At 35.8% G+C, this 14,338-nt stretch overlaps 1 protein-coding gene across 1 annotated transcript in view; it reads right to left on the bottom strand.

The window, feature by feature from the left end:
- Positions 1–1,287: 1,287 nt before the first annotated feature.
- Positions 1,288–14,338, bottom strand: part of LOC148953195 (DBH-like monooxygenase protein 1) — a 13,193-nt gene continuing 142 nt past the window's right edge. The window contains exons 1-4 of the mRNA XM_089088352.1: positions 14,326–14,338; positions 7,126–7,314; positions 4,776–4,940; positions 1,288–1,481 (exon numbers count right to left, since the gene is read on the bottom strand). The exon at positions 14,326–14,338 is cut by the window's right edge and continues 142 nt beyond it. Of these exons, the coding sequence (XP_088944478.1) occupies positions 1,350–1,481; positions 4,776–4,940; positions 7,126–7,314; positions 14,326–14,338 (499 nt within the window). The 3' untranslated portion in view covers positions 1,288–1,349. The remainder of the gene's footprint in view (positions 1,482–4,775; positions 4,941–7,125; positions 7,315–14,325) is intronic.

Raw genomic sequence — 14,338 nt, 5'->3', positions numbered from 1 at the left:
TTTGGACATTTGCTCCTGGTCTTTTATTGTAAACGGAAATTTGGAAGAATCAAAACAGACTTGAAACTAGTCAAACTTCGTAGAAAAAATTCTCGATATAAATTACGTTGTGACAATTAACTGAGTTTTGCTATTTTAATGCGGCACCAATTCTACATTTTTTTTTAAGCCCATTCCTTGTCATTTTGTAATAATTTCGATTGCGTAAGCAATTTTGCACAAATATAGATTACCTAGTATTCGAATTAGTAGTATTGAGTTATACAGTGCATAATAAAAGTCAGAGTTCAAAAACTGAAGCTGTCATAAATCAAATTAGGATTGTCGCCCCCTCGGAACACAAAGTGTCATTCGTGCTGTAATAAACGCGAGAATAAAGAAAAAAGAAAATCAAAATATTAGAGTTGTACTTTTTTCTTTTATAATTTTACTTCCTTAAATGACCCTTTTTTCGCATCTGTTTTCTTCGTTTCAATTCCATTCCTTTCAAATATATTAGGCAAATTCATTGGCTGCAGGAAGCCCTCCCCCTCCCCATTTTGTCAATCAATATTAACAATTTTTCAAGCCCTCTGCCTCTTTTGCTGTAATAAATACATTATTGACAGGCTGTAGCCGGCTGTCCCTCGGGTGGTATGCTCCTTTCTGTCTGTCAGAACGAAGTTTAAGTAGACATTTCTGCGATATTTGACGTCGGCTTTATAATAAAGAAGACGAGAAGCTATCGCTTGCGTAACATGTAAGATTTGTAAGAAATTTGTAAGATTTTTAAGATTTGTAAGAAATTAAAAGGCATTCAGTAGACAAATTTCATAATTCAGAATTGTAAAGGTTATGAAAACTTATGTTCAGCGTGAAAAACCAAGATATTTTTTTTAAGAAAAATATTTGTGATGCCGATTTGGCCATTGTTTACATTTTTATTAGAATTTCACAATACCAGTGTTAGGTATTTTTCTTCTTCTTTTTCTTTGTATTGACGGCAATTCTTAAACTTAGTAAATTGACCTATATCGAAATAATATTTTATGTGGCTTCAGGCCTATTCACAATGAGATGTAGCTAATGGCAAGCCATTTGAGCCATTTTTTACACTATAAGATCTAGCTAGATCCAGCACCAAAGTTCGATTTAATTGAGTTTTTTTGTCAATTTAGCGAAGGCCAATCAAAGTTATTGGTTTGCGCTAAATATTTCTGGAATTGAATCTTATTATGAACGGGGCACATTGCTCGACGTTAGTCAAACCTTATTGTGAATAAACCTCAAAGGCCATCACGATCAAAGTATGTTCTCTTTCATTTTATTTGGATTTTTAAATTTTGTATCAAAATCACAAAGGTATATTACTATAACTTAAAAGTTTTTTCTGGGTATAGTAGATTCAGCAAAACTGAACCCCTTGATGGCCCATGAAAGGGTGGTTCTCCTTCAACTATATCGACATCATCAAAGGCCCATGCGAAGACAAGGGTTTCATCCTAAAATTAAAAACAGTAGCTTTTATATGGTCGTAATATTAATCTGAGTATCGTTCATATTTCATCTAAGTATGAGTATCGTTCCTTCCATAGTTAAGGAGCATAGCTATACGAAACAGAAAAAAATTAAGGGCCTTGTAAATGACTGAACATGTTTGAATAAAGTCTGACTAACCTGAGCTTTGTGACTTTACATGGCATCGATTTATTTCACCGTTGTTACGGAGCTATTTATTAGCCACTATTACAATTGTCTAAGAAGTGGATTTTTATTTCAAAGGGGATTTCTCCTCTAAGCAATCCGTGCCGATATAATCGAAGAGAAAGTCTTTTTACGAACACATGTACAAAAGTTGAATTCTGGCTCAGCATTCAACTATTTACATGGGAAAATTCATTGTGAAAAAATGTGTTTTTCTGGCGTGAAAAAAAAAATTTGTTTATATTTTTTTGTTGTGTCAAAATAAAACTTAAAATATCGAAACATGTTGAATGCAAAAGTAAGTTTTTAGCAAATGGAGTTACAAGATTAGCACAAATTACACGAAAATCTAGTTTAATCATTTCATAGATGCTTATATTCAGAAAAAATAGAAAAATTCTTCATTGGCTAGGTCAATAAAGAAAAATAAATGTTATAATAAACACATTTTACATCTAGAAAATATTCTCAGCCTTCATATTCTTGCAAAATCCTTAAAATAAATTATATTTTTAAAAGAATCCCTTTGCATACTATATAGCACATTTTGTCCATATTTTAATGTAATTCATGAAATTTCACTGGAGCTGATCGTAACTCATTCTCACTAAAGCTCTTTGGGGAACTCTACAAAACTGCCCTAATTGGAAAATATAACCTGGATTAAATGGAAAACGATAATATATTTTATGATTCAAACTGGAACATGCAACAGAAATGTTCAGCAGTTTCTCGTATGTCCCCAGGTAATACGCACGGGTGCTATGTACATTTCGCAATGCCCTTTTTTAGTTTTTTTCCACAACCTAAATATTGACTTGCTAGGACAACTACATTTTGCTTCTTATTTTTCTGACCCTTAAGAGCCATAATATTTGAGACCCATAACACCTTCTTACTTAAACTTGAGCAAAACGCTTTTTTCTATTTTCTTCCTTTCTTTCATTCTCTCACCACCTCTCTCAATTCCTCTCCTTTCCCACCCGCTGACCACTCGCTTTCTCTATCTCTACCCCTCACAATTTCTATTTCTCTATCTATCCCTCTAAGGATCTTACCCACAGAACTTCTGTGATCAAATTTTTATTATAAGAAAATTCTGGCGGTTAGTGGGGCTTTTAACTAGTTTACAGACATAATAACTACTGAAGGGTTTAAAAAAAAGACAAAAAACTAAAATATTTTCATCTGCTCTTGAATGTAAGGAAGGCAGTTTTTTTTTTTTTTTTTTAATGAAGCGATATCTAATCAAAAGTTAAATAAACTAGAAAAAAGTTCAAAAATATAACCTATCATAAATTAAGATAGAAGTTTTGTAAGGTAGATAGCGATTCAATTTTTTTTCTTTCTAGCAAACAACGTGAAACAATACGCTAAAAAGATATAATGATTAAACAAGAGGACAAGAAGTAAATGCATGTGTAAAACTAATCAATGGAAAAATTTTTTAAACTTAATCAACAGTATTAGATACTTAAGGTAACCCGTATTTATTTCTTCCATCAAACTCTTTTTTTACTAGTTAAGTCCCGTTTGTCTAGTGCAAATCCTGGTTATCCCACGATAATCTGGCGCATTTCAGTTGCAAGGTTTATAACATGTAGTCTTAATTACCGCACCAAAATGCGCTAGCAAAAAATTTTTTGGAATCACACTTAACAGATATAACAGAATGTTTTTTTTCTTTTTTCTTAAACTTGAAATATGTTTTTATGGTCAAATCCATTACGACTGACACAAAATTACGTAATTGCTTCGCAGGGTATACATGGAAACCTTCTCTAGTTTTTGGTGCATTGTTTTTAGCCATCCCAAAAAAGAAATGTCTTTGTTCTTCGCTGAAGCAGGTTGCTCAGCAATAGACTAGGATTTTACTATGCGACAGATGACAAAATACTTTATTCGGCTCTACAGAAGCCTCTATCAACTGTTCTGGATTTTGGCAGGTATTTAGAAGAAATGTCGTTGGAATATCTCAAGGCACTACAGGAAAAATATGGACATCGGAAAGACTTTAAAAATCTGGTTGTAAGGATATCCTATCTTGGTTCGACAGTGCACAAGGGTTTCTGGAGATTAGATATCTATTGGGTTATTGCGGTGAGAGCTGATAGAAAGAAGTCCCTTTTGCTTCTGTGCCTAACTACTGCGTAAGATGATCAAGGAGAAGTTTGGTTTTACTCTTCCAGGGAAAATGCCTTCCGGAGCAGGTAATGGGTACTTATTTGGCTTGGCCCTGAAGCCAAGTGCCGATACCCATAAAGGCCAGTGGCATCTCTGATGAACCCTGATGGATAATATATGGTTATTTAATTCTTTCTATCTTTTTTATTACGCTGTACTCTGGAATTTGCAACCTACTACTTTGACCATAGATATCTTTCGGTCCCAAAATTTGCAACTTTGTGCGCAAATTTCAGATCCTGACGTGTACCGAACCGGGTACCCAAGGCTCAAGTTCAGTGGGAATCTATAAATACTGTTTTACATAAACTCAAGGAATCGACTGACATCGCTACAAACGAAGACGACCATGTAAATTTAAATTCATAGGATAACTGCAAATTACAACAGCCGTCGCATTAAGTTCCAATAGAAATTTTACACAAGAGCTAACTAGTATTTAGAAACAACATTTGATTTTTTGGGCACAATTCTTTTCTTAACTTGTATTAATACCAAAATTTTATTTTCCAAAAAAAATCTGATAACAAAAAGCCAAAATTAAGGCTTTAATCTAAAATTTATCACGAGAAACAAATGAATACTAAACCAGCGGATTCAGCATGCTGACTTTAAGAGGATGCTAGGTATTGATCTTGATTTGAAAACAAATCTCGCGGGATAAGTAGGACGGAGATAATTAAACTTGAAAGTTTTTCAGCCATTTGTTTGGATTTATTTTCCTGAATCCGTTAGTCGTTAGACTAAATTTTATTATCTTCTCTGTCACCGTTTAAGATTGGCCTCGCGTTGAACTGATCATCCTTAGACAATCCTGTGAAAACATATATAAGACACATTCATCATTTTAACACTTTTTGTATAAGTTACTTTATTTGTTGGGTATCAAATTTTGGATTTAGAAGTACCTTGATGACTGGCCTGTCCTCAGGATCGTTAGTATCGAACGCTCTTGAAGTTTGGATTATGGTTTTGCCATTTGCTTCTTCAGCATAAATAATTGGCCAATCTTGTTGAGTATCCATTGGTCGAGGCGTACCTGGCTCTGGAATGCTAGTGTCTGTGTATCGATCCTTGAAAAATAAGTTACATTATGATGTTATAAAAATATGACTGTCTCATCTGAAACTATACTCAGTTGCTGTTTGTCTTCTTTATTTTAATTTGTTTGTGGCGCAAAAGCTTTCTAGACTAAACGACTAAAAGAAACAGTTACTGGAAGATTATAGTAGGGCTGAAACCATTCTGCCAATGCTCCTGAATATACCTGCACCTTAAGGTTTTTTCTTGCGGCTTGATTGTTTAAATAAATACATGTCAACGTTGTTCGTAAAAAATAGTTCTGTTTATTGTCTGGAAACAAAATAGAATCAGACATCACAGATCAATACAGTCAGCTATCTTTCCTTAATTCATTTATCTTAATGGAGATACCCCGTGTTTTTCCACCCAGAAAATTCTAAAAGGATGAGCAAAAATATTAAAATTTTCGAGCTTAGAGTCGATACAGCCAAATTTTTCTTTCAAAATGTGTTGTTCTCTGTAAGGCCCCCTCAGGCCCTTATTCCAGTCTACTTATCCGAAAAGGTTCATGTCAATTAATAAGACGGCTTTTAGGATGTCAAGAACCGATACAACCCATCTTTTTCAAAATGTTTTCTCCCCCTGGGCTCGTTTTACCCAGTTTGTATGCCCATAAAGCGGCAAGCCGATCAGAGACAAAACAATTGTGGGTCTATTTTATGGATTCAGAATTAACAAGAAAAATTGTTTTTAATAGATTTCTTCTTAACTGAGGTTCCCTTGCTCTTATCTACATGCTCTCTAAGTTTAACCAAATCGAAAAAAGTTTGTGGCCTAGTTTTTGGCGTCATATATTGATGCAACCATACTTCAAATTGCTTGGTCTACAGCTTGGTCTATTGTCGCAAACACAGTTTCTCACCACCAAAATTGACGAAGTCACAAGCTAGGCAAAGGAGTAGCACAAGATCTCAAACCAAACAACAATGAAACCGAAATAACCAGAAAACTGAAATAATCTTCTGACAAACACCCAATCCAGGGGGAAAAAAAATCAATTATTAATTGAAAATTCTTCGACATTCTTTTTAGAGACCAAATGAGTCACAACTTTGAGCACGACTTTGAGAGCATGATCAGTATAAAAAGTATCAGGGGTTTGAAGTCTGACTACAATGATGGAATATGAAGAATCTGTAAATTGTTTGAAGTGGAGTGATGATAAGACAATTGATCAAAAATGAAAAGATATATTATTACACAGGGCAGCAGGAAAGAGGTAATGAAATTTAGAAAAGTGAAAGAAGCACACAGCGGAAGATAAAGAGATTTCAAATCAAGTAAGGGTTTAAATGGAAAATGATTAGTTTCCTGAATAATAATCCTTACTTTATCATAGAGTTTTGAAAGCGGCTTTAGTAATGGAGAAAGCTTGACATAGATGAAAAACAGGACAATGTGAAGCATACGACTGAAGTAGGCTGTAAAAAAGGATTTTAAGAACTGAAACTGGAAATATGTGTTTAGCTTCCTAAGGATTCCAAGACTTGTAAAAAATAAGAAAATCTTTAAATGGAAATGGAAAACTGAAATGATTAGTTTCCTGAATAATAATCCTTGCTTTATCATAGAGTTTTGAAAGCGGCTTTAGTAATGGAGAAAGCTTGACATAGATGAAAAAAAGGACAATGTGAAGCATAAGACTGAAGTAGGCTGTAAAAAACGATTTTAAGAACTGAAACTGGAAATATGTGTTTAGCTTCCTAAGGATTCCAAAACTTGTAAAAAATAAGAAAATCTTTGCTGATGCTTTGCCCCTCCTTTTCCCCGTTGATAACTTTGCCCCAACCAAAAAGGTCAAATCACAAAAGTTAAAATAGTTTTTCCTACAAAGTATCCATGATTCCTCCAACCAAGGAAAAAAGAATTTTGTAAATTTCAACGAGACCCAATCTCATAGAAACAAATTTAAAAACTAGTCCGAGCAGCAAAATTATTTAATAGATATTATCTCCAAGGAGCACTGGGAGCTCTTTATGTACAGCAAAATACTACTAATATGATATTTATTTAATTTATTGGATTTCCTAAGGTACTGGAATTGGGAAGGTGTTATCTTGGGTTTAGAGACCATTGGGTCCTGAAATTAGCAAAATGCAATCCCATTTTACCCCAAGGAGCACCTGCCTGGGTACCGAGGACTAGATTTAATAGTAGAAAGCGGTTTTAACTTACTTGCATGTAGGCTGTGCCATCGTCTAGTACTCCAGCAACGATGGTATCTGCAAATTTTCCGAGATCTAATGGTGGTAGAAACGTTACCCCTAGCCACCCCGTTGTCATCACTTCAAACTCGAAATCTACCCGACTTGCTTCAAAATCTGGGGTCCAGCGCATTATGAAAGTCCCATCCGCATCGAGAACCTAAAATAACTGTAAGTTAATATATAATAACAGTTCTATACCTTTCAGTTTACAAATCCTCACGTACTGAGCATAAAACCCAAAGGTTCATTTGGTCCTATTTTTCATGACAAATTAAACTGTTTAAAATACGATAAATGATAACGTTTTTTATTTGCCTCTGTTAGTAACGACATTGTCGATTAGTTTCACCGAGGTAGACCTAGGCAGTTAATTTCGAATAACATATAAGGGCTCTAGTCTGATCAAAAAAGTTCAATTTCTCTTCCTCTTCTGCAATAACCGCAATCGTAAGAAAAAAATAAATAGCAAAGAAAAGATAAAAAACAGAAAACATGCCATGGCGGATATGAAACGGCTGAGTGTGTATGATCATTATGTAATGCAGACATAGGACCCAAGGTGCGAGAGCATGGACCCCAAGGCCTCTCCTCACATACGTGCCAAGTATGAATGGCTCAATTTGTGCCAAGAGCCTAGACAATCGTTTTCAGGTTCCCAAATCAACCCCACGCCTATTTAAAACGTTATTCTTCCAAGTACGTTGAATATAGCTTTTCAAAATACGAACCCGCAACTATAGCATGGCTCAGCATGGGCTAGAGTGTTATTAGCAAAAATCTAAATAAATATTCACTTAACACAAAATAAAAGTATATACCGGATTTAGCCCGTACTTAAAATTTACTATCAATGTGCAAGGTTTCGTATTCACCACCTACATTCTTAGAAAATTTTCATTACGCAAATATTGGTTGCACTTTAGACTATTCTACACAGTTTCGACTATCAAATCACTGTATTAGATTTTCACATATATTTGTGTCAATTTGCAATTGGACCCTTCAATAGTCAGGCAAAAGTGCCATTGAACAGCTAAAGTGATAGAAATATCAATTGATTGTTAACTATTAATCTTTTTTTAAAATATGCACTACTGAGAAGACAAAACCATTTCAATTTTTGCTGCCAGAATTTCTAATTTTTCATTTTGAAGGTTCACGTTAAATTCTAAATACATCTGACACCTGTTGAACTCGATGAACGAGAACATTTATAGTACGTTTCAATACCCTGGTGCGTCCTTAAAACATAACTTTGGCTTACATAATTCGGCTATGTGCGTAGCTGTAGTTATTGCTTTTCGACACTATGATTGCTAGCGTCGCTTCTTCGATTTTTCATACTTAACACCAGCTATATAGCTATCCTTCTGAAAAAGACATTAAATATTTTCTATGACTTTTATTGTGAAGCAGTTCCCCGCTCTTTCTCTTTAAAAAAGCTTCACGGGCCCTGGAGTGATCGAGACTTCCAAAAAAGTTATGACCAGGGGAAAAGACGTGTAGGCTGCACAAAATCTGACAACTATTTATTACTGCAGTAGGTTATTTGCACTAATAGTAGGGGAGACGGGCTTATCCCGGACAAGAGGTTATTCTGGACAGGCCATTTACTCCCTAATTACCATATACAAAATTCCGCTAGTAAATCATAAAATAGTGTTTTCTAGCGATATATTAAAGAATCTCATTAAAAAAGCCAATAGTTTAACCGTTTCTGAAAAAATTAAATAAAAGTGCAACAAGTACAAAAGTGCGACAACCTTGATAAGGCTTACCGTATTTTGGTAATAATAAATAAATAAATAAAAATAAAAACAATTTTGAAGTTAAGTCTCGTAATTTTTTAATCCTTTTATAAGTTATATAGTAGCTCACCAGGAGTTTCAATAAAATTTAAACTTCGTAGCTTCAAGTTAGGTATTCATGACGTTTATTCATGACGCATGTTCAATCGTTTACAGTCGCAGTGGGGTTATACACCTATGAAGGGGTCCCCCTTGTTAAGAATAACCCCCTTGCATTCGTAAGCGTGCATTTTCACTTTCAACGATGATTGGCTATGTTATTTGGCCTAGCAGTCAAGAGCTTTAAACCTCTCCAGATAATACAAAATAAAGCTATACGAGTTTTTAGAATTTTTCTTCATTTTCCTATGCGATTTGAAAGTTTCTCATAAATAAATTTCTTAGTATGTCGAGCCTTAGTCAACTTGAAGAATTACTTTGGAATCATAATGTTCAATCTCTAGCCAATTACTTTTAAGGTTCACAAGTTCTTGACACCCACACTTGCTTCTTCGGCTTTGGCTCGTGAGATTTTTTTTTTTTTTTTTTTTTTTTTTTTTTTTTTTTTTAACAGGTAGCATATGGTTTAAGCAAATCTCCCTACTGACTCTATTTGAATATTTTTTTTCCCCTTGAAGAGGAATCTTTAATAGAAATCCACGACTGTGCCAAGACGTTATAGACGTAAGAAGCCAAGTTGCCCCATAATGGATTGAATTAAGAAAATGGCCAAAGCCGTCATCTTTGACAAATAATGCGAAAAGCTGTGGAAGAATTTGGTATTAAGAGAACAACGTTAAAAGACTATTTTCAAAGATGAGTTGGGAAATAGCTATTGCAGACGAACATTCCCCTTCTCCGCCACCCAGCAGGGGCTCTTAAAGTGATGGCTATCACTTTAATTTGACAAAAAAGACCTTAAAGGGCAAGTGTTTAGTCCTGAGTTAGAAAGATTAGTAATAGAATATTTTGAGTTCCCTAGGGTGCACTTTGCGCAACGTGTGATATGCAGCGCTCACCCCAGTACATTAAGACCAGCCCACTCAATTAAATGGATGAACAGTGGCCTGCTTTTACAAACAATGGGAGACTTCGTAAAAAAGACGGATAATAGAAATCAAACTGTTTTTCTCCTAGACTGCCACAACAGCCACTTAGACCCAGTTTGGTCGACCTGTATAAGAGGTATGGCGTAAAGAGGCTTACCTTTCGACCCTACTTGTCACAGAAGACGCAAACGTTGAATATTAGAGGCTTCGAACCTATTTAGCACAGGAACTAAAAAAAAAATAAAAAAAAATGGAAGATTGGCTTTATCTGAATTTGGGTGAACACATATCTACTTACAAGGTGGTAGAGCTCTCTTGTGATCCATATTTGAAAATTTGTTTTCCTTGAAACATAATTTCATTCGTCAAGTCTACCGGTATGTATCCTTTCGTTCGTGACATTTTCACGGAAGTGCCTTTCTTTCCTTCTTTTATTACTGGTAGGCCGCTCTTATATGGGGGGTTACGTGATAAATCTATTTCAGGATAGGACGATCTATATGTCAATATTCTCACTACTAAAAGTCAAGTTTGGTTTCTTCGGAATTGCTTAGACCATTCCCAAGGGCTGATGGAACACTAACAATAGGTCATGGAAACCATATAAAAGATGGACTAGAATATTGACTGAGACACCAGAACAAAAGTGAACTGAAGGACAAGCAGATAGCAAAAAAAAGGATGAGCAAGCGTGGTTATAAAGTCTAAAAAGCGGTTGGATAACTAAAAGTAACTCAAGATTCCCGGACTACCTCTTACAAAAGGCGCAGGTAGCACCAGACGAGTTTGATAGCAAATTATAAATTATGTACGAGAGGTCAAAAGTGAGGCCGTATTTGAATAAATGAAAGCTATATTTCATGTGTCCGAATTCAACCCTAAGAATGTCCGAAGTCTCCCCACTACGTGGGGTGACCTCGGACAGTGAGCAAAACTAGAATTTTTTTTTTAGATCTGTTTAAAGAAAAAGATATACGAACGCTTTGCCCAAGAAACTTCGGGAAAAAACAAGTAGTTTGAGCTTTTGAAGTCACCAATCAGTCAAATAGGTTACTGAGGTTCAATTGCAACTGAACCGTCGTGTAACTGAACCCCAAGCAACTGAAGCACTGTAACTGAACCACCGTGTAACTGAACCACTGTGCAGCTGAACCACCATGTAACTGAACCACCGTGAAACTGAACCACCGTGCAACTGAATCCTCGTGCAACTCAACCACCGTACTTAGGTTGGGTAAAACAAAAGTTAGAATCTTTACATGTTCTGCCTTGTTGGAATTGTTTACTTTTTAAAGTCATAATATAAATAACTGTCAAGATGATTAATAAAAAAGCTCTGTTTTTTTTATCATAAAAACACAGAAAATTGGACGTCAGAAACTGTTTAAGCCAGATTTATTTCCCTTTTTTATGTCTGTTAATGGGGATTCCCTTCGCCCTGCCACGGTCTACGAGTCTAGGTGTTTCCCCCCCCCCCACCTCTCCCATAGAAAACCCTCTCCTGGAAAATACCCCCTTGCGAAAATATGGTTTTCCAAATTGGAATATTTTATTTGGGTTCTGTTATTTTTTAGTTTAGCTGAGAAGTGCTAAGAAAAGTGGAAAAGAGGAATTTATGTGTAAGTTCCCCCCCTCCCTCCGTGCAAGAATATTCTTCTCATGGAAAACCCTCTGGAAATCCCCCCCCCCCCTTCAGAAAACTCCCACGCGCAAAATTTCCGTATGTTTCCCAATAACAAACACTATCTGTAAGCAATGGACCAAATACAAAACTTAAAAAGGTACTGAAACTTCTGCAATGGGCTTCTCAGATTGTTTTTTAGCTAGGGAGACAGGGAGATGCCTCAAAAGGTGCATTTTTATGCCAAAACATCTCAATTCTCATTGAGCCTTTGGATAAATACAGAATTAGCTTTAGGGGAGAGATAAAAGGAGGATGGAGGTAGAAATTATTTATAAGCCTCTTACAATACTAGTCTTTTCTATAAGTCAAAATGACAGGATACTAGCCAAACACATGAGGTATTTTTCGGGGGGGATTTTTCACGGGAAGGTATTTTCCAGGGAGGGGGGTATTTTCCGCGAGATGATATTTTCCGGAGGTATCTTCGGCAGGAGGTTTTTTTCCCGGTGAGGGGGGGGGGCTGGTTGCCGTCCAATCACTTTTGACTTTTAAAAAAGGCACTAAAACTTTCAATTTTCTATCGAACAATAAAACGTGATTAATAAACAGGATTAACAAAAAACCCTACAGTCCTTGGGGCAAGGACTGTTGGTTATTGCAAGTTACCCATTGTTAAAATTTAAGCATTTTATAGAAGGGATGGTCGTACAGAGTTTTGAGAAGGCTCATTCGATCGGAAATTAAAGCCTCACGTTAAATTTTGAGAAATCAAAGGAAGATATAGGCCAGTCCGACTATCCCTTTTAGCCGTCATTTTTTCCTCAACTACATCCGATCAAAAAAAAAAAAATTGTTTTTTTCAAAACAGTCTAAAGGTCAAATAACCATGCCTCTGGTGTTAACAACCCCACCAGCAGCTCCTTGAGCAAGGTCTGTAAGTTAAGCCAGTACCTAATGTTAACACATAAGTATGTAAAGGATTTTTGTATGAACTTGGGGGGGGGGGGAGGTGCTCATTCGATTGTAAATCCAAGGTTCCAGAACATTTTTTAAGAGTTAGAAGTGATCGAAGGGCTTTCACCCCCACCCTTTTTTTCCCAAATACATCCGATGGAAAATTTTGAGATGAGCATTTTATGTGAAATAGATCAAAGGTTAAATGACTATGCATCCAGGGTTCACAATCCCTAGCCCCTGGTGCAAGGGCCGTAAGTTATGCAAGTTGCCTATTATTAACATACAAGGTGTTTTTTTGTTTATCAAGAAGAGAGGGCATGCTTAATCCTATAAATAAAAAAACAGGAGCATTAAGGTCAAACCTTATAAGGTCAAACAAATATTAGGGAAATGTCAAGAAGAATGCCAAACACAATCAAAAGACATTTTTCCTTTATTGGTTTTGAAAAGGAAATACCACCAATATCTACAATGGCTGATGGTATCAGCCGTTACATCGTTCGGAAAATGTTTAAAAGTATCTTCAACTAAATCAAGAGGTACTTTGTGCATCCAGTTTTACAAGATGACGTATCTGCATTGTGTTGAGAACAGCTGAGGATATATACCTGAGGGTATGAAGTTTAAACTTTCTGGGTATGTTTAAGGGATATTGAAAAAAAAGGATGGAGTGCAACCAGTCCCCCTCCCATATCCTTTTTATCTGCAATCTCCTCAAAGACATCTGATCAAAATTCGTTATCTGGATTCACAAAGGTCAAATACTTTAAACACATATGTCTATTACTTAACGTCCAGAAAGGTCTGATTTATCTGAAAAAAAGAGAAATAAATCAGCTTTAATAGTTTTCGATATCGGATCTTCTTTTTTTTCAAAAATAAAACAAAGTTTTTTTTAATAATGATCTTGATAGTAGTTTATATCATGAATTTAAGAAACATGCAAGGTGGTTCAGTTGTATGGTGGTTAAGTTCCACGGTAGTTCAGCTGCACAGTGGTTCAGTTGCACGATGGTTCAGTTATGGAGGTTCAGTTGCATGGGGGTTCAGTTACATGGCGGTTCAGTTAAATGGGGTTGAGTTGCAGGGGGGTTTAGTTGCACGAGGATTAGTTACATGGGGTTCAGTTGCCTGGTGGTTCAGTTACACGAAAGCTCAGTTGCACAGGAGTTCGGTTATACAGGGGTTCAGTTGCATGGTGGCTGAGTAACACGGTGGTTCAGTTACACGGTGGTTCAATTACAGGGGTTCAGTTGCTTGTGGTTCGGTTACACGGCGGTTCAACACCGTTCCTGAACATAGCTTCCCAAAAGTAGCTGTCCAGGATACTCCTGGTCTCCCCTATGCATTATAGCATCACGCTATATGTTAGTTTTTATCTTGTTCAGCAGAAATTTGCAGAGGTTATCATAGTGAAGTATTTTACTTGCCTTTCTTTATTCGTATTGCAACAGAGTTTTATATCTAGGACAAATGCAAAATCTCAATAAGTAGTACAGATCCTCGCTTACATATTTAAAAAATATAAAATTAGATACGAAGATCTGTGTTAAAACTTCGAAAAGCTCAAAAGTGTTCACTATTTTTGTAGTCTATTTTAGTACAATTTATGGTAGTTTACTTATGAAATAGCTTTGTAGCCTTTTCTGCATGCTGCTTCGTAAAGATTTTCTTAAATAAATAAAGGTGGAGATCTAATTAAAAAAAGAAGTGAAATTTGAATATAAAATCAGAATTCTCAGCGATTGTACCTTTTCGTATGCA

This window comes from Artemia sp. Qi Xiang Cuo, chromosome 4 (genome assembly GCF_049724085.1).
Source record: "Artemia sp. Qi Xiang Cuo chromosome 4, ASM4972408v1, whole genome shotgun sequence".
NCBI lineage: Eukaryota > Metazoa > Arthropoda > Branchiopoda > Anostraca > Artemiidae > Artemia > Artemia sp. Qi Xiang Cuo.
The sequence above is the reverse complement of the archived record's forward strand: the minus strand, read 5'-3'. Positions and strand labels throughout refer to the sequence as shown.